General features: G+C 31.5%; 1 protein-coding gene across 2 annotated transcripts in view; it reads left to right on the top strand.

Annotated features, from left to right (window-relative positions):
• The first annotated feature begins 2,582 nt into the window (after positions 1–2,582).
• The window catches only part of LOC111003967 (ammonium transporter Rh type B-B), a 44,905-nt gene continuing 19,840 nt past the window's right edge, over positions 2,583–27,647 (top strand). Inside the window, exons 1-5 of one of the 2 annotated variants that reach the window (XM_022274771.2) lie at positions 2,583–2,727; positions 9,074–9,200; positions 20,956–21,147; positions 25,317–25,459; positions 27,320–27,482. In XM_022274771.2, coding sequence (XP_022130463.1) covers positions 9,083–9,200; positions 20,956–21,147; positions 25,317–25,459; positions 27,320–27,482 — 616 coding nt within the window. In that variant the 5' untranslated portion in view covers positions 2,583–2,727; positions 9,074–9,082. Of the gene's footprint in view, positions 2,728–8,638; positions 8,658–9,073; positions 9,201–20,955; positions 21,148–25,316; positions 25,460–27,319; positions 27,483–27,647 lie in introns of those variants that run through there. The other variant, XM_022274779.2, reaches the window with a different exon arrangement.

Raw genomic sequence — 27,647 nt, 5'->3', positions numbered from 1 at the left:
AAAATATTTTTTTTTTATTAATAGGTCTTGGTACTGTAGCTTGTAGAACGAGTATATAGTAGTAATATCCTAGTAATAACCTAGAAGTATCCGTAGACACACAACTGGTTCTATAAAGAGGTGGTGCGAGAAAGTGCCTTAAATAGTACTAAGGAATACCAAGCGTCGAAAGGTTTCTAATAATGCATTCTGCTTTGGTGTCCGATGATAGAACAATTCTTTAAAGCCGTCCCTGTGATAAATGGGTAGGAAGATTATGAGAGAACAACATTTGTATATATTTTTTGCCAATTGATTTATACAAACTAGAAAAAGTATGCGTCGAATTATTTTGTATAATAAGTATAGTGTAAAAACACTATTTATTACCAACTAATTAGTCTATCATTATCTGAGATTGACAAAAATTGCTACTTTATTAAACCCAAGTTGATGTTTGGCAACTCCTGGTAATTAATAATTTAAACACTTTCCTTAAACGATTCGTGTTGAAATCAAAACAATTTTCCAATAATCATTGTTGTCAAAACACATTGTTTGACATCCTGTAACATTCATCAAGGCAATTTAGTTTACAAAAGAACCCATTATTAAATAATAATTAATTTTTATTTCGTTGTTAATTTCTGCTCTAATTTTGTTATTAGGGGAATGAGAACATAGTTTTTAAGTGGCACTTCTTTAGGCAGGTGAGGGTAATTTTTTTACGGAACGTCACGAAGATGTGCAGCGTTTTTGTCGAGGAAAAGGGAGAGAGCATTTGAGACCGTTCGAGAGAGAGTGAGACAGGGAGATCGAAAAAATACACGCTATTGGTTAATGTATTCGTTTATAAGTTACATATTAGAACTTTAGATGGAAATTCTTTCGCATAACGTCTTGTGCAGTAAAAACAGATTTTCGTAGACAGACAGACAAACAGAAAATTGTAGTTCTCTAGCACAATCTCTACTTTTTCCTTGCTCTTCCGATGTAACGAGTAATTGCTTAATTAACTAGTCGTCTCCAAAACTTCTGTATCCGTTTTATATTCGGTCTAAAAAAGTACAACCATATCTCTGCGTTCTGTAATTGGCTAGGCTGGTTCTCATAACTCTTCCTTTCTTGGCGAATTCTTTAAGTCTCTGCAGTGAGGCTATGGAATACACTTCTCGTAACTGATCGCTTAGCTTATCTATAAATTTCTGTCCACATCGTATACGTAACTTTCGTACTAACTGATGTGAAAGTGATGTAAAATTATCTTGATTCATGTACACATGTTCTTTCTCATGTGTCCTTTTTTAGTTGAGGTTTTGTTCCTGATTTAGTTTTGTCTAAATAACCTTACGCATTATATACATTACCAGTTCTTGCTTATATTATCTATTTTTTTTCTCACAGAGGTTGCCTATATAGAGATCCCTCGAAAGCGAAAAGGCCGTCAGTTAATTAAATATATATATATATATATATTTGCAACGAAGTTTTAATAAATAAATAAACTAAAACGTAACGTGAGTATATATTTCAAACTTAAGTTACTTATATTCCAGCGCATATTACTATAACTTACTATAGGAGAAAATGATAAATAGTGATTATTTTGTAGAAAACATGATGTTAATACGTTTAAAACGCTTACGTCTGCTTCACATATTTATTTGAAAAATCCTTTAGCGCTTACAATTACAATTAATTGCCAATACGCCGGTTTAATCAAAATCAATTAAAATTAGAATAAATAATTATCACGGAAACGATACAGAAATTTGAGGTTTTCGCTATTGGTTTTTGTTTTTTGCATAGCAAGATACTATCCAGTTAAACCATTTATTTACAAAAGAGTCTCAAGTATCTAAGCAAAATGCAAAATCTTAAAAGGCCGGCAACGCACTCGCGAGCCCTCTGGCATTGAGAGTATTCTCTATTATTATAGAAGAAAGTTTGCATTTTGAATTATATTTTTAACAATTTATCAATCTCATTACCGACTTGAAATCAAGATGTTTTCAATACAGTATTTTTTAAATTTACTAATGTCTACGTAAATGATGTTACGAATTTAAAAATTAAAGATATATATTCATTGTAAAGTAAAATCAGTATATTTAATAGATTATGAATGTAATAATCTAAACTATTTAAAAAACTAAGTAAAATAATACTTTTATGAAAGCAATGATATATCAATTATTCGACTTAGACTTTCCACTAAGAATATTATCGAGTGAAACCGCGGGGAATTGCTAGTATTTAATTATACAATACTAATCACTTTTAAGCGATAGTGAATGTTTTTAATTAAAACACTTCCGACACCACGATCGTCACCTTGATTAACAATACATAATATATAATTTTTTTTTAACCCTATTTGTATTTGCAAATTTATTGCGATAATTGCGGTTCAATCTGTATTGAATCGTTTAATTCAGTGAATACAAGACAATGCAGTTAGTAAATATTATTGTTACATTTCAAAGTATGGACTAAGACGCACATTTGGTCTGTAGGAAGTTTTATTGAATTGTAGCGTTTTTACTGAACATATCGCATTTAGCTTATCTAGCCGCGACATACCATTTGACGGATGTGTGTGAAGTGTCATTTGGAATAACAGTTCAGTCGTAACGAGAGTGCAATAGTGGTTATACTGTAACATTTGCTCGTATTATTTCGGAATTGGGAACTGCCGAATTTTTATATTAAATGTGTGTTTTTTAAAATAGATTTTAGTTACAGAAGGTAATTATTTGTTTATATTTTGAGTTTAATTACGGACAATATACCGAATATGTACCGAAAAAGTGATAGTTAATCTCGATTTTTAAATTTTTAACTTACAATATGCTATGTTACAATAAATCGTCTTACTAAGAAATATTAATTGAATATAAAAAGTGTGTGTGTACTTATGTACACGCGTTAGAAGTTATACTTATTTTGTGTATGGAAAAAAACTATAATGCAGTAGTGATTAACGATAAATATAATAAATAAATTATTTGTAAATACTATCACCTTCGTATAATAAATTGATTTAAAAACACCAAAATAATATTTATTTATTCACATTGTTTAATTGTACTGTTACGAAGCACGTGTTCTAAAAATAAAAATACTAGAATACCTCCATCGCGCCAAAATAAGTATAACTTCAAAAATGTAAATTTTTATTTTCTTCCGATTTGTTGAAGTGCAAAAATGGACACTATAATTATTGCATAACTTCTAAATTTTTCGAGTATCAAAGCTTGATTTTTCACAATGTTTTCTTTTTCTTAAGACTAAAAATAATTAGTACATATTCGCAAACCAACACAACTAGAATAAAACTGGGGTAAAACAGGATTCACAATAAAAAAAATATATCGTACACGATTGCTCGTTAAAAATTAATTTCGCCAATGTTAAATGTTATTGTGTGCTTCCTACTTAACTTTCCACCAATTAACGGCGTTTTCAGAAAAGTAATTTTAACTCTATTAAATGTTTTAATCGACTATAAAAGAACAATTACGATGTTAAAAATACATTTTCATTGCTTCAAGGGTAACGGAGTTTCCATCCGATTAATATTTTAATTGAAAGGGTAGTTTTAAATAGTATTAATCGTTTATGACTTTGTTTTATGACACCATTGGTGCAACAAGCCTTCGACAGACACACGCTGTGAATTGGGTTTAAGGCGCATGCATGTCTCACGATGTTTTCCTTCACCATAAAAGCGAGTGTCAAAAAGTAAAAAAAAAAACGTCAAAAAAAGAAATATACATTAAGCTTCAAATTTTACATTGATTGCCAGTTCTCAAATCAAGGGCGTAGAATGGAAGAGAAGATCTGACAATAAACTCTCCGCTACTATTTTTAATCGCCGTTTTTTGTTTTATAAGTGTAAAATGCAACCTATCTAAAGTAGGTGTTCCATCAATATGTAATGCACTTATTTTAGGTATATAATATAATGACCTAATAAATAAAAATAATTCAATATTAAAGACGTGTTACGGGCGACAATTTGCTCTTTAATATTAACGTTCTATTTAAAGAAGCTCGCGTCGATCATTATTTAAATACTGCTTCTGTAAACGGATATGTTGTAGTTTCAAATTCCACCTCAAAATCGACCGTGTCTAGTTTTTAATTAAAGCATTTTAACGATGTCCAAACAGGACGCTTGGTACAGAATATCACAATTTTCAGCCTAAACACGTGTGATCCGAATTTTTCAATTCTTCCTTTCAAAGCGTGAGTTTCGAACTCCAAACTCGCATGAATGATTGATGAACATGCCATACTTTAACTCTTATTTCTATACATTTAAGGACTGATAGTTTATACCAGAATTTCAGACAGTTTCATACGTAAACGATGTTCGTTTGATATCTTTGATTATTTTCACTTTAGTATTGTGCAGTGTTACTAGCCTAGTAGATCAACGTGAGACTGTCAACTACATTCGAATCTAGCAATGTATTCATCCATTTATATATGCTACTAATGCGTATATGCAGTAGAAAATAATCTGAATGTCTAGGAGCCAATCTTTGTTTGAGAAAACACTGAGATCGTGAGGAATACAAACAACTGAGATCATCAGTTAAACGCCACTGAGTTTTACATAATAAAAAAATAATAAAATCGTTATATATATGTATATTAAAAACCCTTGTAGACTATATCTACCCTTTAATGCTTTTATAATCATTTTTAGATATAGGATATTGTGATACTTTAACATAAATTTAATCGGTTTTAATTTTATTTTTGTATGTCAGATCAATTCTTTGTAATATAAATATCCCCAATTGTAATCGTAAACAAAAGTGGTCTTATAGTAGCAAACTTAATATTCCTTTTTAAATCAAAACTATATTTTAGTTATCTATTTCATGTTGTATATTAAAATACTACAGGAGCATCCAAAAATACTAAATATACAAAATTAACAAGGGCGATGTTATTTATTTATTAGTATTTCACCTCTAAATACTGATAAAACACATTTGAATATTTAATTACAGCCCTTTTTCATATACGGCCTACGATTAGAGTGACAGTCATATGCCAACATTGAAAGCTCTTCTACTTTATTTCAAGGAAATAAAAAGGTACCCTTTCGCGTTAAGTATGTCATTTTATCGTTTTTACGACACGCCATGAATATTGTAATAAATATTCAGCTTTGATGTACTTTGATCAAGTAGTACTTTATAGATGTTACATGAACTATATGAAAAAACCTCTTGCCAAAGCTGTCTAAAAGAATCTTGGAAATTCACTGAGAAAGATGAGCTATTGGGGCTCTACACCGACGACCTAACAGTTTGATACTTCGATACCGGAGTTACATTCTGGCAACTTGCTGCACATAAGTCGAGCGGGCCTGATGGTATCCCCCAATTAAACATACTTAAGTAATATTGTGCATGTACATACAGTGCGCTGACTTACCTTACTTGAATTGATGTGCTATAACCCCTACATGGGGCACACGGCGTCCACAGTAAGTCTCCATCGCGTTTGGTCTTGAGTCCTCGCTCCAACTATTTCTGACTGTTCCAACTGTTCGGCGCCACATTTGCCCGGGACGTCCACGCTTCCGCTTTCCTTGAGGGTTCCAATCTAGCGCCTGCTTGGAAATATAAGTGGAATCTCTTCAGAGCGTATGGCCTATCCATTTCCACTTGCGTAACTTGATCTGCTGGCTGATCGGGAATTGGCGGCAGCGCTCTTAAGTTACTCATTAGAAATTTTTTCAGGTCAGTAGATGCCCAGAATATGCCGAAGACATCGGTTAACGAAGGCTTGGAGTCGGTGCGAGAAGTCTTCGGTCTTTCCACGTTTCAAGCCCATAGAGCAGCACGGATTTGACGTTAGATCCAAATATTTTAACCGTTATTCAACGCATCAACATCCGCGACTGTCATAAGTTTTGCAAAGGTAGTTCGGGCCTAGGCAATGTACGAATTGATGTCCTGTTCTGTACCATTTTCTGGCGCTACCGTTTTAGGGAGTTGGTCTCAGATTTGTTGCAATTTTACACTATAGTGGAACACCTAACGTGTATGCAATTTAAGATATTTATCCCAAAAAATTAGTGGCGTAGCGTATCAACCCCGTATCTTTATCATCATAATTGTATGTTATCTATTTATCAACTAGGTTACGTTTAGCTAGTTGCATAATTCATATTTTTTCCTTCTTTAGATTGTTAAAATCTTGAACTTAAAATTGAATAGTGAACCAAATCAATTGGAGAAACAATCTAATACGTCATCAATCAGGGCAGTGACGTCACGTTAAATTGCTGAAGTATCAAAGTGCAGAATCAGGCGATGTCTTGACTAGATTGCATTTCCAACAGCTGGTTGTTCGGATTTAATACGAGACAATTTCTCTATACACTGAAATCGTAATATGGATTCCAATGACTTAATAACTAATCTATATTTGGAGTTGAATTAAGAATTTGTATGTTGTTATTTTATAAAAACAGTTCAAACGCACGCAAAGTAAAAAAAAGGGTAAATGAACGGAATAGGATAGAAGAGTGAGTGGTGTTGACCGAGTGGCTTCGGTGTGCGCCTCGCATCTCTGAAGTCGTAGGTTCGATCCCGGGCTGTGCACCAATGGACTTTCTTTCTATGTGCACATTTAACATTCGCTCAAACGGTGAAGGAAAACATTGTGATTATAATAATGGTAAAAATGATGGAAGATAGACAAACACGCAAACAACAAACATACAGAAAATTGCACGAAGCCAGAATTATACATATACTGTTTCGTTGGTTATACAAAACCACCATTAATAAGGATTTAATCCTTTTTCAAGCAGTCGGTTCCAATTCCGTTTAAAGTTGACGTTTGAACTCAAACCCAAAGATGAGCATAATAATAGCCTTAAATGATGTAGCTTGAAGAGTGATATAAATATTAATTTGAAAATGATTTAATAAAATTAAACAGCCAGTTACGTCATATACAAATGAATAGAATAAGAGAACGATAAAATCTAGGTTATATTCCTATCAACCTCTCCTAAGGGATTTGAAATTCAATTACTTGCCTCTCGTTGCAAAAAATGAAGCGCTCGATTAGGTATTAATCGTTGTAAAATTGTTTGAAAAATTATTAAAATGGCATATTTTTTGTATTGTTAGTTGTTTTATTTTTAACTTAGTTTTTTATGTAAGAATCATCAATATATAAATATCCATACATGCACATTGAACATCATTCTTATACTATGATAGATTATGAAAGATAACTTACAGATTATGAATATTCACCAATTAATTACGTTATTACAGAGGCTGTATTTAATATAACATAAATAAGGTGTGAATGCAGCACGAGGTACCAGTTTTCTTTGGTTAGCTGATACAGATGACGGTTCTAAAAACAAGTCGCAAAAGGTCGACTTGTTTCTCTTTACTGTAAAAGCAAATTGAAAGAACCCGTTCTATGAAACGTATGACTGCGCTGTACTCAAATATAGTTACTTTAATTTTATGTGAACAAGGCATATTTATTAGAATTTCTCTCTCAGTTTGTTTGGCAATCATACTGCGCTGAAATAGACTCAATACAACGCCATGTTTGTATACAATTACACACGTATTCATACGAACATTTCCGCGATATATACGTTGCCTTATATAATAACGATTGAAAATTACGCAGTTTAAACTGTTTTTAAAGTGTAAGCGATCAAAAATCGTTGAAATGTTTCTGAATATCAATCGTGACTAATTTTCTACACGCGAGGGTTAATATATAATTAATTCTCTTGATGTATTTTCTACATTAGAGTTTGTAACATCTTTCAATCTTCAATAGGCACTTTGAAGTATTATGTTTTCAATTTCATTTTTAATACAGTATTAACATATTGCATCCGCGTATCTAACTTTTCGATACAAAAATAATATTACAAAAACAAACATCGCTATCAAATAATTTCCAGTATACGGAAAATTAGATCATAAGTTATAATATATGAAACTAACATTAATTTTTAGAAAATCAAAAAAAGAGCACTCATATTTATACTAATATATCTATACATACTTCAAGAGTAACAAAATACAGATTTATTAACGTCATTCGAATGGGGGATAGGTTCCTGCTCTATCAGGCATACTAGTCTATAAAAATAGTATTTAATACTAAAGTGATTTCTTAAAAAAACATTTTTTTTAATTTTTAAACCATAGAAAGAAATCAAACACAGGCAAAACTTACACTCACATAACTAAATACAGGAACGGAGGTGATATTTTCAAACATTTATTTGTTATGGGTATACAGATAGTGTTTGTCAAATAAAATTGATAAAAACGCACCATCTCGCCATCTTTTGTTTTATGTTAACTTCCGTGAATAGTATTTAATGTGCGTTATTTATGGACAAGATTATAGCACTTCTTTATAATATATAATCTATTTGAATCTTCTTTGATTAAAATTAAAATTATCTGTAATGTGTTATCTGAATGTCATATTTAGCGGTTGTCATTGTGAAGGCAATTCAAAATGTATTTTAAATTTTTGTAATATTTTACAATGTTTGTATAGTTATTTGGAAACCGCTATTAGGAGCAAATGTAAATCCAACAAGTCACATATGCTCCCGGTGTCTTGAATAATTGATCAACAAAGTGATTTAGGTATTTGAAAATCCTTAGTAGGTATATCGAGATTTTCGATTAGATATTTTGTAATAAATCTTAAGATTTTTTAATTAATCATGTTATTTGGTAAAAAATGCGTTTTATACCAGAAATCGTGCGTTTGATTCCCAGCGATGGACAAACAAAAGGATGATTTTTCTATATTTCATATCCAAAAACAGCTAGTATGGTAAAGTTATTGTGAAGAAACCTATATTAGAGACTAAAGATTTAACCTTCGTCACACAAAGAAAGACGACCCTAGTTAGTCGATAATATAATTAAGAGGAAATATTTGTATTTTGAATTACTATAATGAGTAAATCATGCGCCAGCCGTGTAAAGCTGGCTATGAATAAAAACATATTTCCGACAAACATAAAAACTAATTATGTACTAAAACCTCTTTCCAGATCCTCATAATGGCTTTCACATTTGCCAATATGAAGTACACGCCGCTTCTGGTGTTCCAAATACTTCTAATGGTACTTTACTATATATTTGTGAAATATGGAGGCGAAGAAGACCACAATATACGAGGTAAGTGTCTTAACATAAGACTGATTTATGTAGTTTGAACGTGTACCTAACACATCATTACTCTACGAGACTGAATTTCTACAACCTTTATATATCGCAAATATCAAAATGATATAATGATGTGATGATAGATATATAAAAAAACAAATTCTATGCAGATTACTTAAAATTAAGTAATTTAACTTAGCGTAAAGTAATTTCTAATACTTAACCACCAATACTAGATATAAACTCAACTGAGCGTTTTTCAAGACAATTTTGCTACGCACCACCGCTTTGTGGAACTAGTTGCCCACTGAAGTATTTCCGAACCTATTCGACTTCGGGTCCTTCAAGAAAAGAGCGTACCAATTCTTAAAAAACTGGCAACACACTCGCGAGCCCTCTAGCATTGAGAGTGTCCATGGGCGGCGGTATTACTTAACATCAGATGAGCCTCCTGCCCGTTTGCCTCCTGTTCTATAAAAAAATATGTATGAATATTGTAAGGCATACAGAAGTTGTATTAAGAAATCTTCACATACCGCCATGTTCAAACAGTGACTGACGGAGGACACATAAGTTTCATCTTTGAAAAATAATGTTTATATTGAAATATATATTAGTCCTGATAAACAAATCACCTAAAAAAATATACGTTACACGGGTTGGACTTATAATAAAAAAAAAATCGATTATTTTTAATTTGTCGATTTTTTATGCAAAATGTCACATGCAATGTCTACTTTTCTATTGGTTATTAGAGACCAATAGAAAAGTAGACATTGAACAGTCTGTATACGAATTTCAATACATTACATAAAATTAAAAAAAAAAACTTAAACGCAACTCCTGCATAGACAATCACTTGGAGGTCTTGCAGTCAAGGTCCCCTATATAATCGGTATCACCAAGTTTGTGTGATTTCAAAGTCGTTATCCGTTACAGTCGTTACAGTAATGTCACGTCTTACGATTACTCGGTAAATAGGAATAGATGATAAACACATTCATAAACGCACTCCCACCGCAATTAACTAAAGAATGTATTCTCACATTTATTTAGTCGACAAGTGACGTGAGACTCAAGACAAAACATAAAATGTTTTAAACGTTGTTAGCCTCTGGAGCACTTCTAGTATTCTGAAATTATAAATCAATAAATAAAATATATAAATTTAATTTAAATTCAGCTTATTTTCTAGAGCATGTGTTAACGTCATTGAAATAGGATTCTGATTTGTGACCTACATTCACAACGAAAGAGCTTGTCATCGCTAAAAGTGCCTCCTTGCCTTCAGCGTTTCAATTAAACTCTAGAATTATTTTCTATGAAGGAATATTGAACACAGACAGTAGATGACAGAATATTAATAAACATTGAGCTTGCTGGTTAAAGATTGAAAAACTGAGTTTCCTTCCGGTTTCTCATAAGTAATTAATTTGGATTTTTTTTTCTTGGTTTCGTTTAGTTAACGATGAGTACTGTTTTATATAGAACAGGGAGCAAACGGGCAGGAGGCTCAACTGCTATTAAGTTACCGCCCATGGACACTCTCCATGCCAGAGTATTATACTTAATATCTTTATAACTTATACTTAGTATTTTTTTTATTCAGGCAGAGTTGATCAATTGGTTTAATACCCGAGGTCGTGCCCTGCTGTGCACCAATAGACTTTCCGTCTATGTGTGCGTTTAACAATCGCCGTTGCGTCACTGGTATCACTGTAAATTTTTAGGCTTCTAAAGTAACTTTGTAACAATTAAATGTCACATTAAATCTTATTTAGTATCGGTTTATATTTGATTTTATTTTTAATGTTGAAAAATAAATCAACTTTGACGTAACTCACACACTATTGGCTTATATTGAGTTAGTTTTTATCTTTATAAAGGATAATTTAAAATCTATAGTGGTAATGTTTGTAAATATATCAGAACGGTGTATCTGTTGCATTGTTTTCCTAACACCGTATAGTAGCTTTTTTTAATTCTTGGTCTTAACACAATTATCAAATCAATGTATACAACATATCGTAAGACCCATTTCATTTTTACTTGTAATATTGACTTTCAAAAATACCTTTTAATACCTGGCCTAATTGAAATAAATAATCATTTAACTTTGATTTTATTAATTATGACAATTAATTTAACAAACTACTATTTAAAGCTACTCGTATATTATTAAGTGAAATTTATTCATTTAATATAAAAGAAATTATCGAAAATTTATTTCAAGTTAATAACAAATCATCTCCGATGTTTTTTTCTCACAAAAAAAAAGTTTCCAGAATTGTGTAGTATTCAAAAATTTTTGCGATATTACAATTGTCAATATATTATTAGCTGAGCGGCTCCATCGTATTTCTAAGTTCAATAAACCCTAGCCTAAGCCTAGTGCAAAATTAAAGTCAACGACCCTATATGATAGCGAACGAAACATTATCATCAAATAAAGCACCTATCATCTTTCACGTCTTTAATAATTCACACGAACAATGTCTTACAAAACAATAAGTCTAGACTCAGTACGTCAAATATCGTATTTCATAACAGGATTATTGAATAATTTAGTGTTAATATAAATTGCGATGTAATTGATTCGTCCTTATTTTCACGATATAAGATTACGTTACTTGATATATTAATTAAAATGATCTAAGAACAGTGTTAAATTAGTAGCTTCATCATGCGAATTTTATTCCTGTTATAGTAGGTTCGATTCGCGACTGTGCACCAATAGACTTTTTGTATATGTGCGTACTTAACATTCGCTGGAACTTTGAAGGAATCATGAGGAAATTGGCTTGCGCTCAAACAGTCGATGGCATGTGTCAGGCACAGAATGCTGAATACCAACCTGTAGATAGCAATGCAATATAATCTCTAATAATATACCAGTAGAGCTAATACTTTTTGAAGGTCTGCGTATCAGATTTCTGTAGCTTTTTCATGATTATTATTCAATCTTATAAAAAAGTAGATGATCAGCCTCCTGCGCTTGACACAAGCCGTCTATTTGGCAATGCAAGCCAACTCCTCACGATGTTTTTCTTCACCATTCGAATTTTTAATCTCCACATAGAAAGAAAGTCTATTGCTGCACAGCCGGGGATCGAACCTACGACCTCAGGTATGACACGCTGAATTAGGCCAACACTGCTCTAATATATATAATATACAATGAATCAAAATTAAATTATTTATTTCACGTATTTCGGAATGCATGCTAACAAGGGTGCATTTTTATAAGCAGATTAGAGATCACTAAAGTTGCATTAGGTTCCCAGGTTTTTAATGCAAATTGTTTGAACTGGAGAAAATCAATCCCAAGGATTAGTATCATTTAAGTATTCGTCACATTTATAAAAGGCTTTATTACTTAATTTACTTTTAACATGGGCTTTGAATTTATTTACTGATAGTTCTCTAATTTGAAAAATGATTTTTAAGTTTGTTGTAAAACCGAATACCATTTCCATATACGGAGTATTCCACGTCATTAAATTTGAACCTGTATGCATCCGTTCTCATCTGCAAAGAAGACAGAGAATGTAGGCCGATAGAAAAAGCCGGAGTAAAAAACTCTAGGTACTCTTAAAAGGGCAAAATGTCAATCAACACTTATTTTAGTATATACTAAACAGTAGGCTAAGCATTAAGGAGAAACGAGGGGGCAGCTGTATTTCTATGAAATGACAACGGATATTGATTAAATGAGTATAGACGGGTCTTTATATCAATACAGTCCGCTTATTATTGTCCAGTAATAAGAAAAGGTTTTATGAGGCCATTGCTATCTGTACGTAACATAATACAAATTACTTCAAGATTCCCATTGTTAGCGATATGTGCGGAGGCTGGCTTAGTGAGAACAATCGGGCCTTATTATAGGTATCAGACGATCCTGTTTGAATAGGGCTGCCAGACGTGTCCATCATTGTTACATTCCAATAGCGCAATTGCATGTTCGATTCCATGAGGTCTCGGAAATTCTGATAGGGTGGAAAACGTTTTTTTTTCTAATAAACGCTATATAGAAAAATGCTAGTGATCCGAGTGGATACAAATTTACAACTTCTCTCCTGTTTGGACTGATCTATCTCCTAATACTTTGTATACATTTCATATCATATATGTAAAAAAAAATATATTTTTTAAAGAATATTATAGACACAACTACAATACACACTTAAAATGTACATTATTCCTTTCTTTCCATACTTATTTCTTTTTTAATTATTATTTTGTGTATTTCGTTTGAAATAAATTATATGTTATGTTATTGCAAGTTACCTATTAAAATAACTAACAGAATTAAATCACGACTAAATGCATTTAAAAACCAGTAAACAGTAAAGTCGTAAGAGTTGAATAAAAATATTCAAGTAGTAGCCCTACGATCAAGGTAATTTCATCTGACGATATTATGGAATGATCGAATATGAGGGGGTCGAGTCATGTGAATCGAATTAATCGTCGATGATTTTGTATTAAGGGTTCGGTAGGGCACAATACTCCGATACATTTAACAGGAGGGTGCATCATAATGGGTTTCAGGCATTTGTACCTATTCATGAAAACCCAAATTAAGTTGGCATTGATTTTCATTATAATTGGATTAATCCTTTCTTAATACTTTTTCTGTACTAATATTCTCTTTTATTTGTGAGTGTTTTAATCCAAAGAGTTTTTATATTAAAAAAAGAAAAAAACGTTTTTCTAGATGTTTAAGATACCATTGAAAAAATCTTTTAAATTTAGTCGCAAAGCTATGAGTCTGATGTATTTAAAATCAGAAGATGTGTAAGCAGTAACTGTTTTACCATTTATCATCAATGCATCGCTACCAGCTACCATCACTTAGGTATGTCTCTCGTAAACTACAATGAAAGACGCGTTTTAATCTCATAGCAGTGTTTTTTATTTCTCAAATCTTAAATCCACCACTCTGAGGTTCCTTTGTTTATTTAAAAATATTGCTTTGTTTTTATTGAAATATTGTTTCATGTATATTCATGAATTGTGAAATGAGTTTAATTTATGAAATAAATAAAGCGAAGTAATATTATTTTCGGTTATTGCAATCATTTATGTACTTTAATAAATGTGATATAAATTGGGGCGAAAAATACTCTATGAAAAATTAAAATATAATTAAATAATTTGGTTTCGAAGCCATTCGAGTGTAGCTTTGGTTAGAATTCATTTCAGAAAGCACTTTAGAAATGATTTAGCATCAGGAAGCCTTCGTATTAGCGATAGACGCAATATATTGCGAATAGGGAGCAAACGGGCAGGGGGCTTAAATTGACACTCACATTTCCAGGAGGCTCGCAAATGCGTTGGCAGCCTTTAGTACCCTCTTTACTTGAAGCACCATAAGTCAAATTGGTTTGTAATACTTCATAGTGTATAGGGTTCTCATAGGGAAAAAATCATATTCAGTCGTTTCATATATTATTATAAAAAATGCATTATAATTACTTTTCGATGTCACATCAATATAACATGTTCAAGAAGAGAACCTTAGGAGAGGGATATCTTATATGACCTACGTACCACTTCTTTACTGAAATTATAAGTCATCTTAAACCGACTGTGATAATCGAATTTAAATAGTGCGTATATAAAGCTTTAAGCTGATTTTAAGATTAGTATTCTGTTTTAAGCAATGTTGGCTTAGTGGCTTCAGAGTGTGACTCTCATACCTGAGGTCGTAGGTATAAGAGTCGCACTAATCCCCGGCTGTGCACTAATGGATTTTCTATCTATGTGCGCATTTAACATTTGTTCGAACGGTGAAGGAAAACATCGTGAGGAAACCGACATGTCCTGTACCCAAAAAGTCGACGACGTGTGTCAGGCACTGGAGGCTGATCACCTACTTGCCTATTAGATTTAAAAATGATCATGAAACAGATTCAGAAATCTGAGGCTAAGACCGAAAGATGTTGTAGCTCCTCTGATTTATTTATTTATTTTATTCTGTTTTAAAATTAGCATACGCTTGCTTTGACAATTAGGCCAATTAAAGAATTTAAATCTGAAAACCTTAATCATACATTATTACTGTGACTTAGTTTGATTCTAAATAAATTGTTTAAAAGGCAAAGCAAACAATATTAATAAATTTAAATCAAACTATGTTTCTGGGTTAAGTTTCGTATACAATTGCAAAAGTACCAAAGTATTGATACATAACCCACGATGCTAAATGTGGATTTACTGGAGCGTTATAGAGACCTATTGAGTTGCAAAGCTTAGATAATAATAAGAAAAAAATATTAATAATGTATATCTTTTCATCGGTGGGGGAGGGGCTATAGATTTTAGTAAATTCCGAAATCTCCTTTTGGCTTCTACTATTAAAATGAGAATTATTAAAGAAGAAAACTCGAGACTGGCAGCTACAATAAAATACATAGAGCAGTTAGTCTGTCACTCGAACGAACTGGCTCGCCAACTCACCATAATAGAGTATGTGAGATGGCTAAAACGTCACCATATTTTAGAGATAGAAGACAGACAATACCTCTGCAGACGCAGACGCAGCAGACGATGAGTAGATGCTTCCAATGGGAAGTCACTGCACATGACAGCATCATGGATAGGATTCGCTCATAGCCTAAGGGTTAATTGCAGATACCCGCAAAATAAAAAAAGTTATGCAATTTTTTAAATTTATATTGTGCCCTAAATTTCATTTTATGAAGTTATAAGGCCCTTATAAAGCATTGAAAGCCTTCGAATAAAATCGTGATCGAGCGTTTATTAATCTTCATTCAAAATCGCATCATCGCTATTGCTCTGATTCTCGTATTCTACAGGAATACTAATCTTTTTTACGGAATGAAATCTTGTTTTTATTTATCATTTGAGAGATTTAGAGAACCCGATAAAGTCACGTAAATTTATTATGATTTTCGCGTGAATTACGCATCTACAATACTTTAGCGCGTGAGATCTAATAATAGTTATAAATGGATTATATTCTTTCCCTATTTTGTAATAAAAATGTTGATGTTTTCTTCTCTTGGTATATGATATTGTATAGACATGTTCTAAGTAAAATTATTGTATTAAGCAGTTTGCTTTTGCATTGCTATTATGTTACAGTAAGAAAATAATTAAATAAATTAGTTACCCAACTTATAAATTTTTAAAATATCCAATGATTTACAATACATAAATATAACTCAGTAAGTTATCGCAATTCAATTTTTTTTAGAAAAATATCAATCTATACTATTTATCCAATTGTTAACATATGCAGTAGTATTTATTAACACTTGCATCTCCATATGATGTACTTTATTACAGTATTATTAGTTTATTTTATATAGTAGTAACTGCTGTGCTTAAAGAAACATTGAAATTTCAGCAATAAATAAATACACTAGACATTACCTTTAAAAGTAACCAACTTATTTAATAAATTTTCTTATTTTCGTGAATGGCCGGAAGCAGGTGCTACGCCGTAGCATTTTGACCTATGCATATTTCTACGGCGTAGTGCTACAATTTATCCTGGAACTTTAGGAGTATGCCTGGATACAACTGACTATAGATAACGATTTGAAAGACAACATACTTGCGTTCCGTTTGTCATGAGTAATTACTTATTCCATTTATTTGTTAGTAGTCGGACAGTTTGTTCACTTTGGACAAACCTTCTTCCTTACCTTATTTAATCTTAAACGTTAAAACTATCAAAGAAGGTAAAAAATTCTAAGTCTATAAAAAAATATATTTTGATTTCAAAAGGTTCTTAAAATATACAGTTCCAAATAAAATTACGTCACTTTACAAAACATATGGAAATGAAGCGCCATACTTTATTTACTAGTTTAAAAAAAATTAAAATTACAAAGTATTTGTTAGAAATGGTTACTGAATTAAATGTTTTAGCAATTAAAAGGTTTATTGCCACGTAGGGAATAATCATCAAAGTTATTTTATTAAAAGACAACAATTTACCAAAACAATTACTTGTGATATAATTTTTTTTTATTTCTTATTTCCCAGGAGATAAACGTGCATCAGTCACAAGATGTAATTTAAAACAGTATTATATAACGATATATGAGAATATAATTAATCGTCAACTTTTTTTTCCGTTTCATTAGCTAGGTATTTCAATCTGGTTTCTTTTTTAATATAGTTAGGACCTGAATGACGGAGCTTAGCTCGGTTTTTTTTATTTATAAATCGTGTTTTTTGGAAATATTATTTAAGTACGAATCACATACTTATAAAATGATGAAATATGAATGTTATTATCGAATAAAGAGAATTATATTCATATTTAAGTTTTTATTTGACTGACATCTTTAAACGAGCAATCATATGTTGAAGTTGATAAAACACGAATAAAATGACATTTTCTATAAGTGATTCCTATCTAGATCGATTTATCGCCCCCGAAACCCCTCGTATACTTAATTTCATGAAAATCGTTGAAGCCGATTCCAAGATTCCAAGATTCCAATTATATATATATATATATATATACAAGAATTGCTCATTTAAAGATATAAGATATATTCATATTTAAGTTTTTATTTGACTGACATCTTTAAACGAGCAATCATATGTTTTAGTTGATAAAACACGAATAAAATGACATTTTCTATAAATGATTCCTATCTAGATCGATTTATCGCCCCCGAAACCCCCCGTATACTTAATTTCATGAAAATCGTTGGAGCCGATTCCAAGATTCCAATTGTATATATATATATTATACAAGAATGGCTCATTTAAAGATATAAGATATAGAAGTAATAGATCCACCATTGTTTATATATATAACAAAATATCAATAAATGCTCTTTATAACTTTGTGCATACTCGTTGCAAATGCAAAACTACTTTACTATTAATAGCGGTAAAAACATATATTAAAGTTTGAACGTTATTAGCTAATTGTATTCAAACTTCCACGTCCTCCAGTTAATTTACCATGTTTCTGATTTGCCTATTAATCGTATGAACAGTTCAACTTTGGAACTAAATCCAGTAATGTAGTCAGATTGTGTTACAAGTTAATGTTTGCTGTAGTAATTGTTTGGTACTTGACTCACTTATGTTTATATTAAGCCATTACTTTAAGCCAATAAGGGGTTTAAAATTCATAACAATAGTCATAAGAGTTACAAAAGATCGTAACATAAGTGGTCGCAGCAAACTGGGAACTCATCATCGCTTATTGGTGATGATAGAGCAGTTGCTGAGCGCATGTTTTTTCTAAGAATCACAGTTTAGGATATTGTTATAAGAAAAAATGCCTTATAGAAAAAATAGGTCTAATATATTATAGAAAATATAAAATGTGAATACGACGGGAAAAATCAAGAAAATAAAAGTTATATTTACACTTGGGCCATTCGAAGCATTCTTTTGAGACAGACGTGCGAAAATCTGATTTGCTGATGATTTTGGCTGAAATGAATTTTTTATTTCGAGCCGCAACAGACAGGTTTTATTTGTTTTTGGAACAGATTTTAGAAGGTTTTTTACTTAATATGCGTATTATTAAATAATGAATACGAAACTCAAATACGAATGAATTTTCTATTGTCATCGTGTGATTCCAGAGAAAGGTTTAAATCTTTTATTCAATATATTATTGTAAATTTACTGAAATATTAGGACAATTGCTTGTCCCAAAAAATCCGACCTTATTTAGAATTATATATAGAACACTGTATATTATAGATGAAACGAGGTTATTAGTTTGTATAAATACACAGTTATATATAATAAACAATATTGCAGAACAGATTCCTTTCAGGTAAAGTTTAAAGAGGTTTTGTAACTTTGAGATATTCCTTGATCAATTACGTATCGCATATCCACTTGAAACAATTATAGTTACTTATTAGTACATAATTTGTTTTACTTTAGGTGATATTTAAGGTATCTTTACAAGCTTGTTAAACCAAATATTTGGCAATTTAAAAGATCGTGAGAGATATTTGCCCTACATTTAACAAAGGCACTAAGTATAAATAAGAATATATTAGCTTTAGAAGTGCATTTTTTTATAATCTATAAGATTAATATATGATATATATAATAAGCAACTCGCGGCCTTATCGCTCTTAAGCGCCAGGCCTATAAGGCCGCCAGTTGCTTTTCATTAAATTATGTTTAACTTTTTTTTTCCTTTTATGTAATGCAACGAAAAATTCAAAAAAATATATATATTATTTTTACAGAGTTAATATTAGCTTCATATTTATGAAGTGTTAAATAATTAAACCTTTAAAGCCAGGAAAGAACAAGACTGGGCAGGCAAAATAACAATAATATGTTATGTTATATTTTTATGGTAAAGGATTTATACCTCAAAGCGATGGGCAATGATTTTAAAAACGTGTAGATGATGCTTTCACGTGAATAATTTTTTTTATCATACCCCGGAGGCGCATTAACCATCAGTGTACGATTTCGAGAGCAATTTTTCATTTAATATTTTTCGTATCCGATCAAAGGTTTACTTTGTGTATGTGTGTGTAAATAAATACAACGTTAAATGTGTTTGTATTCATGTATTTTTTTTGGATGTAAACGCGAATTTAAACTAATTACTCGCAGTTTCGTGCTTTTCAATGATATGCAAGTTGAAAGATACTATTGGTATTATAATTTAAATTATTGCCATATTAACCCAGTTTTATTACTGAACTATATCTTAAATAGAATCTGAAAAGACTTATTTAAACATTTTGGATCTGTTTTATTTGTCCGTAAAACGAAGTAATATAATAATATAATTAAACTTAAACTTTTCAATTTGTTTGTATAATATGTACAGAAAATTCCAGAATTATGCCTCTTAACCTATTTTTTATCATTATATCTTTTAAGTTCGCTCCTGCAACTTTTATTCCCATAGTTCTATATCAGTGTCAAACAATTTATACATTGGACATGTAACACCATTGCTAACGTTTTAGGTTTAAAAATAAATTTAAATTTGTTAACATATTATAGGTACTAACAAAACAATTTGTTACGTATTATCATTAAATACCTAAATGACGTTAGCCTTAATAATGTTTCACTTTTAAAAACAGTGGAAATTTTATACTTAAGTACAAAATGTGACCATACTAAAGCTTATCAAGAAATTTAAAATGTAATTTGGAATTTGTCCAGAGTGTTATGTGCGAATACACGAATGCATAGTAGATTGGCGTATTTTTTTATCTAATAGGAAGCAAATTGGTAGAAGGCTCCTCTGATGTTAGATGGTACCGCCGCCCATGGACACTCACATTGCCACAAGGGTCAACAGTGCGTCAACAGTCTTTTAAGAATTGGTACGCCATTTTCTTGAAGAACCCTAAGTCATGGCAAATACATCTGTTTAATACATATAGCACATAATAGCACTGGCTTCTAACGGCTGGATAAATATATATGTTACGTATATTGTGGTCATGATAAATAGTGGGTTGAATGCCTTACTGTGCCTTAGTGTCCATGGGCGGCGGTATCACTTAACATCAGGTGACCCTCGTTTGTTCTATAAAAAAAACCTTGCCTACGATAAATACTAAACATATAGCTACAGATGTATCACTTACAAAAAAGTTAATTTACAAAGGAAAAATCAATAGAACATTTCTATACCTTTAACTAATTAATGCCTGATTTGGCTGTTATGTGATGGTGTGAGTGAGGGTATGTACTTGAGGATGTGTATCTGGTATGATGCAGGAGATTAAACGCTATATATATTATAAATTGAATATTTTTCCAGGTTTTGAAGACACTCATGTGATGATATTCATCGGTTTCGGTTTCCTTATGACATTTTTGAAGAAATACTCCTACAGTGCCCTTGGATTTAATTGGTTCCTTGCAGCGCTCGTCATACAATGGGCTTTACTCTGCCAATCATTTTATCATATGAAGGACAACACAATATACTTAACAAAAAAATTGCTATTGGGTAAGTTTTAAAAGTTTTAAAAAAATTAAAAGATATCTAAGTCTATGACTTATCTGGTTACTTCTATTATTTCCTTATTGCAATTGATTGATGATTAATTAATATAATAAGTATGTATTTACAAAACATTAAAAAAGATTATCTAGAAACAATATTAAATTTAAATTAAAAAATTATTACATAAAGCAAACAATTATAAATTACGCATAACAAAAATCAGACTTCGTCATTTAATTCATATTTGAATATTAGTCATCCTGTAGTCGATTAAGAATTCTCGTCAAGAACGGGTTTCTTGCATCGGCTATGTATGACGCGGAGGTGTTTCGATTGTTTTAGTGCGTTGTTTGTGCAATTTTTGAGGGTAAAGGTGTTTTGTTGTATATTATGTCACTTTATTATAAGTTAATTATAATTAACTAAATATTTTCGACGTCCTGGTGGACAGAAAAACTGTGTCCAGTTTATGTTTCCACCATACAAACTTCTACTATTTAAGATTATTTATACAATAAATAAATAAATAAAAATAAAAGTAAATTCTAGCATTTATTTATATGAGTGATGGAGCGTCCAAAAGAAATTAATACTGTTCATTAGTCAAACAACGTGTTGTACCATAGATGCGACCTACCTGCGTTTAAGTAAAAAATATTGTACATATTACTGTTAGCAACTAATATTTTTTAACGTATATAAGTTACATGACTATAATTTAAATTTTATACGTATATATAAGTTATATAACTTATTTTTAAATAGTTTCTTATCACGATGGACATTACTGTCCTACAACTAATACCTAATACCTAAAACTTTTCACAAAGGGAATGAAATTTCTAGCGAAAAAAAAAGAACCTTCTTTGAACCCAATTGATAGTTAGGCAACATGAATATATTTCAAATAATTTTTCTTAGAACTAAACCTTACTAGGCCAGACTAGATGCCATATAAGTTATCTAAAATATATCATGCTGTCCCTTATATTCATTTTCATTATTATTCGAAATAAGAATATTGTTAAGATATTCTCATATTTTATGCTAGCCCCTAAATATGAGAATACTTTCAGGATTCTACAGTATCAAGTACTCAACTTTCGATAAAAGTGATTTAGTGTCTTAAGACTTTCAAGTAAGCAGGATGATAATCATTTACGAACGTTAATTGTAATTTAAACACGATTTATTTTTAATTGTAAAAAAATGAACCCTTAAAATATTAGCCTACTCTAAAAATAATTCTTGCTGACACCCATATATAATAATCTAATAGTGAAAGTCAAAATCAAAAATAATTTATTCATATAGGTAACATAATGTACACTTATGAACGTCAAAAAAAGTGAAATACATAATAAATGAATCTAATTTTACATTTACTGCCAGTTCTCAAATCAAGGGCATATATTAGATGTGCCAGTTTCGGTTATAAGCGTGTTCTGAAACTCATACTCATATTTACTTTATAGCGTCTGCCCATCTCTTAATCTGTATTCCTCACTTCCTTTTTCCATCTCGTGGTTGCCATTCTTCATGAATTTTTGTCCATTTCAAACTGCTATCTTGCGCCATTTAACTGCCTTATTTTAAACCTGTCCTCTACTTTGGTCGTTAATCTTATCTCTTCTGCACTTTTGCATTGACTCAGTGTTACACTCACCATGCTTTTTTCTATTCTCTTTTGACATGGCAAGTCTGGTTGCCTTATGACACATGGTAAGATACAAAAGTTCCTTTTCCTAAACTATTCATTCATTAAGAAGTCTTACATATCACTATCACTACATAGTATAAAACAAAGTCGCTTTCTCTGTCCCTATGTCCCTTTGTATGCTTAAATCTTTGAAACTACGCAACGAATTTTGTTGCGGTGCTTTTAAATAGATAGAATGATTCAAGAGGTGATTCATTCATAGAATGATTCATACAAATAAACCTATTATTTGTATAACATCCATTAAATAGTGGAGAAGTACTGTTATTTTTGAGGTGTCTAATGTGATATCGTAAATAATTACATTTTTTCCGCTTACATTGCAAACGCAGGCTGAATCCTACGAGTTTTATCAAAATAAAGTACTAAGTATTGTACACATTGAAAAGGTCTACAGAAAAGTCCGTGATGGTATATGTCCTTATGGTATATGTCGCGTTTGTTATCGGAGCTTTCCAGCGACGGAAAAAACAATACATAATAAAAACCTGCTTTTCATCAGCATTGCACCCGTGCGAAGCTGGGGCGGGTCACTAGTTCCAAAAAATCAGAAAACAAAACAATTCCTTGTAAACTTAAATACTGTGAATATTGGTATTTAAACCACAATTTGAATTCATCCCTTTATCATTCAATAATCGGGTAGTGGTAAAACAAGCAAATTTTGAATAATACCAAACGAGCTTACCGCATACGGTTCCCCATGTGTTAGAGTTCCAAGCTAATTGCTTTATTTCTGTTTCGCTTTGGAATATCTCTGAAAAATGTTATTTTATATGCTTGGCTTGGTTTTAAGAGTACGAAGGATTATTTAAAAAGGGACAGATTAGGCATGTTGTTGTCAAAATCAAAGAAAGTAAAAAAATATTTATTCATTTAGGTAAAAAGAAATCAATATGACCTATTATGGTTAATATTATAAGAGTAAAACTAGGGGATGGGATATGTGAGTAGTGTAGCAAGTGGAAGTCAGTTGTCTCTGCCTACCTCTTTAGTCATATGCTGTCTGTGTTAATATTAAATTATACTAAGACCAATTATCCTTTGATTTTAAGTATAGTGGCAATAGGCAGATTTAGCTCCTACCGTACAGATGAATTTCAGTACAATATAGATAATTAGACTACGGCGTCCCATCCCTCAAATTAAATTCGACGCCAAATTCAACGTTATTTATGAAACAAAAATTACCTATTTAATTTCGTACTGTGCATTTGATGAAAAATAAAATAAATCAATAATTAATGGCAGTACAGTCTTTTTAGTTCTGGGCCTCAGGTTTCTCTATCCGTTTCATGATCATTTGTTAATATAATAGGCAAGCAGGTGATCAGCCTCCTGTGCCTGACGCACACTGTCGACTTTTGAGGTCTAAGGCAAGCCGGTTTCCTCACGATCTTTTCCTTCACCGTTCCAGTGAATGTTAAATGTGCACATAAAAAGAAAGTCTATTGGTGCACAAATGGGGATCGAACCTATGACCATAGGGATAAGAGCCGTACCCTGACGCCACTAGGCCAACACTGGCCTGTGTATTAGATATTTTGGATAAAATTAACTTAGTCAAATTATTTGAACTGAAAGACAAAAGTATAAAATTTAATGCTGAGTAATATTAAACTTAGATATTTGGTACAAATTTGACTTTAGCAAACCCGTAAATTGCATTTTCCAAGTTACATGTCAAGTTAAATTAACTAACATTTGTCATAAATATTTGTTGATTACGTACGGTACGTAATAGTGACATTACTGAGAATCTGTTTTTTGATGTTTTTCTCCTGAAATATCTGCTTATTTATTCCTTTGTAAAAATGTATGCACCCATAATTTTATTTGACCTATATTTGTAATTCAATTACACATATACTTTGATTCTTTGTAAGCAAAACAAACTGAACCGATTTCAAAATAAGTCTCTCTCAGATTTATTTTTACTTCTGTAAAACTTTTTTCCTGTCGGAAATAATATCTTTATTTAAGCTTGACAACTGAAAACTGACAATAACAACAGTATCACAGAGTAAAATGTTTTTACTATTTTTAAAGACAGGATTCTGTGAAGCCAACTTGAATGTGGGTAACTAGGATAATTTGACGGCTCATCATCTTGATTTATTATGCTTCAACCATCTGAAGTATTTCCGAACCCTAAGGGTCTTTCCAGAAAAGACCTTTAAAAGGCCGGCAACGCACTCGCGAGCCCTCTGGCATTGAGAGTGTCCATGGGTGGCGGTATCACTTATCATCAGGTGAGCCTCCTGCCCGTTTGCCCCCTGTTCTATAAAAAAAAAGGGCGTACCAATTCAACAGAAGCCGGCAACGCACTCGCGAGCCCTCTTGTATTTAGAGCATCCATGGACGGTGTCACTTAACATCTGATGATCCTCCCTATATAAAAAATCATCGGTTTGTTTAAAGTTAAATACTAATGGCTTACCTTTATTTTCAGAGGCAGATATAATGTCAGCTACAGTTTTGATCACATTTGGTGCCGTTCTTGGTGTCGCCAGCGGACTTCAGCTGCTTTTCATAGCTATTATTGAAACAGCCGTCGGTTGCTTCAACTTTTGGCTGGTTGCGGACGTCTTTAAAGTAAATAGATTAGAGAGCAATTATTTGCACTAAGTAATTAGTAAATACAGAAATTATTAACATATCACAATCCCGGAATAGATTCTCTCCTCTCTATTCTGTTCTCCCCAGCAATGTACAGTTTTACTGTGTTAGTTACTAAGAAATTGGTTTTTTTTTGTAGGATTTTAATATAAAACAAACGTTTTATCAACCAAAATAATTTTCCTTTTACGACAATGGAACGCTTTTTAAATTGTATTTTACACAAGATAGAGTATGAGTCAATTGTGATCAAGCGTTAAAAATTGATCACAATCGTTTATTATATTTAATATTCTGCGTTATTAATAAAATATATTTATGACGTGAAACACAGGTCTAATAAAATAGTTTATACTGAAAGCGTCACATCTAAATATTTCTCTTATTATTATTCGTTATATATAGTTCACTATGATGAGGCAATATTCTAAACGTTTTAAAATTTAAACTGAAAATGCGAGTAGCTTAATAATCGGTACAAAAACATGCCTCAAAATTCTTGCAAAAACTGGAAACGACACGGCTTAACGAACGCAAACGTTGTACATGTATATTGTATACACAAGAGCATAATATTTTTCTTTCATTGGTATACCACCGAACAAAGGAAAGCGTATGGTAAAAATGATATTTGATTTTAAAAATATATCCTCAAAAATTCCCTATGAAGCTGTATTGTTTGTTAAAATATTTTTATATGGAACTCTTTGTTTAATTGGCATAACTATAGTAACAGATCGTGTATATAGATATAGAATATACTCTTCCTACTCAAAGACTGTCCTAATGTCTGATTAGTTAATAGCAGACTTGATTAATTATAAGGCAGAGAATTACGTCTTTAGTTTCAACCTATTGAGAACATATTTAATGATGATTAATTGCATAAATTATTCTTCGGCTCTGCGGCAACTACTTACAGTATCTAGTCATTTATCTGGTAACTTAATACCAGACTTCTTAAAGTATCTGGTATTAAGTGATACTGCCCATGGGCACTCTCACTTATCGGTCCATCTAGTTGGTGAACGTCCAAGCGATCACGTGTTAACAATCACAATTCCTCTTTTCTTCCGGAGGTTGCCTATCGAATAATTCGGCATTCTAGTTATCCTTTTTATTTCGGAAAATTCCTTCCTGGTTAAACTATGTTGTCTCGTATATACCACACATTGTATGTTAATTTTGTGTGACAGGTAATATATTGTGTTTGTATTGCCTATTATCGGCTAGTTAGTAATAAGCTGTGCCTGACACACGCCGTCAATTTTGGGTCTAAGTCATTCCATTTTATGCAAGGGTTTGAATTTTTACAAAATAATTTATTCATATAGGTAACGCAATTAATGTGAAAAAAGAAATAAATATTAAATCTTCTAATTTTACATATAATATAGTTCTCAAATCAAGGGAGTAGAATGGAAGAGAAGAATTGGCAAAAAACTCCGCCACTCTTTTTTAATCGCCAATTTTTTTGTTTTACACAATGTTTGTAAGAAGCTGTAACCATTACCCCATTTTCCATATTACATCTTAAGTAATAATAAATTAGGAACAAAGATTTGTCCTCTTTCAGCAGGATGCATGGTGCTATAGGAGCGCGCACTTACATTCTCGTGGGAATAATACGCAAATTTAATTGCGGTTCTAGATATAAATCGGGACTAACATTACATTGAAACACAATCACAGTATTTAAAACCAAGGGTTTAACCACCAACTATTTAATGATTATGTATTATTGTACCAACTTTATAATATTTTTTAAACCCCTTCCATATGTTACAATTTTTTGGTTTGATGGATCACATACATTCACAACAATTTTCCCTAAAGGCAGCTGACGTCGGTGGATCAATTGCAATTCATGCGTTTGGGGCTTATTTTGGCCTCGGTGTGAGCTTGGCTTTGAAAGGGAAGAAAACAAAATCTGAAGCTGCGGAAAATGTGGTCGACCTGAATGGTGCGAGCTATAATTCGGATGTAACGGCTATGATTGGTATGTATTTTAGTCTTATTGACGTTTCTAAAAATGACTTATTGGGAATAAATTGTTTAAATAATTAACGTACGGAAAGGATATATAAAATATATATTTAATAAATATATACATATATATATATATATATATATATATATATATATATATATATATATATATATA

The sequence above is a fragment of the Pieris rapae genome, chromosome 19 (genome assembly GCF_905147795.1).
Source record: "Pieris rapae chromosome 19, ilPieRapa1.1, whole genome shotgun sequence".
NCBI lineage: Eukaryota > Metazoa > Arthropoda > Insecta > Lepidoptera > Pieridae > Pieris > Pieris rapae.
The sequence above is the reverse complement of the archived record's forward strand: the minus strand, read 5'-3'. Positions and strand labels throughout refer to the sequence as shown.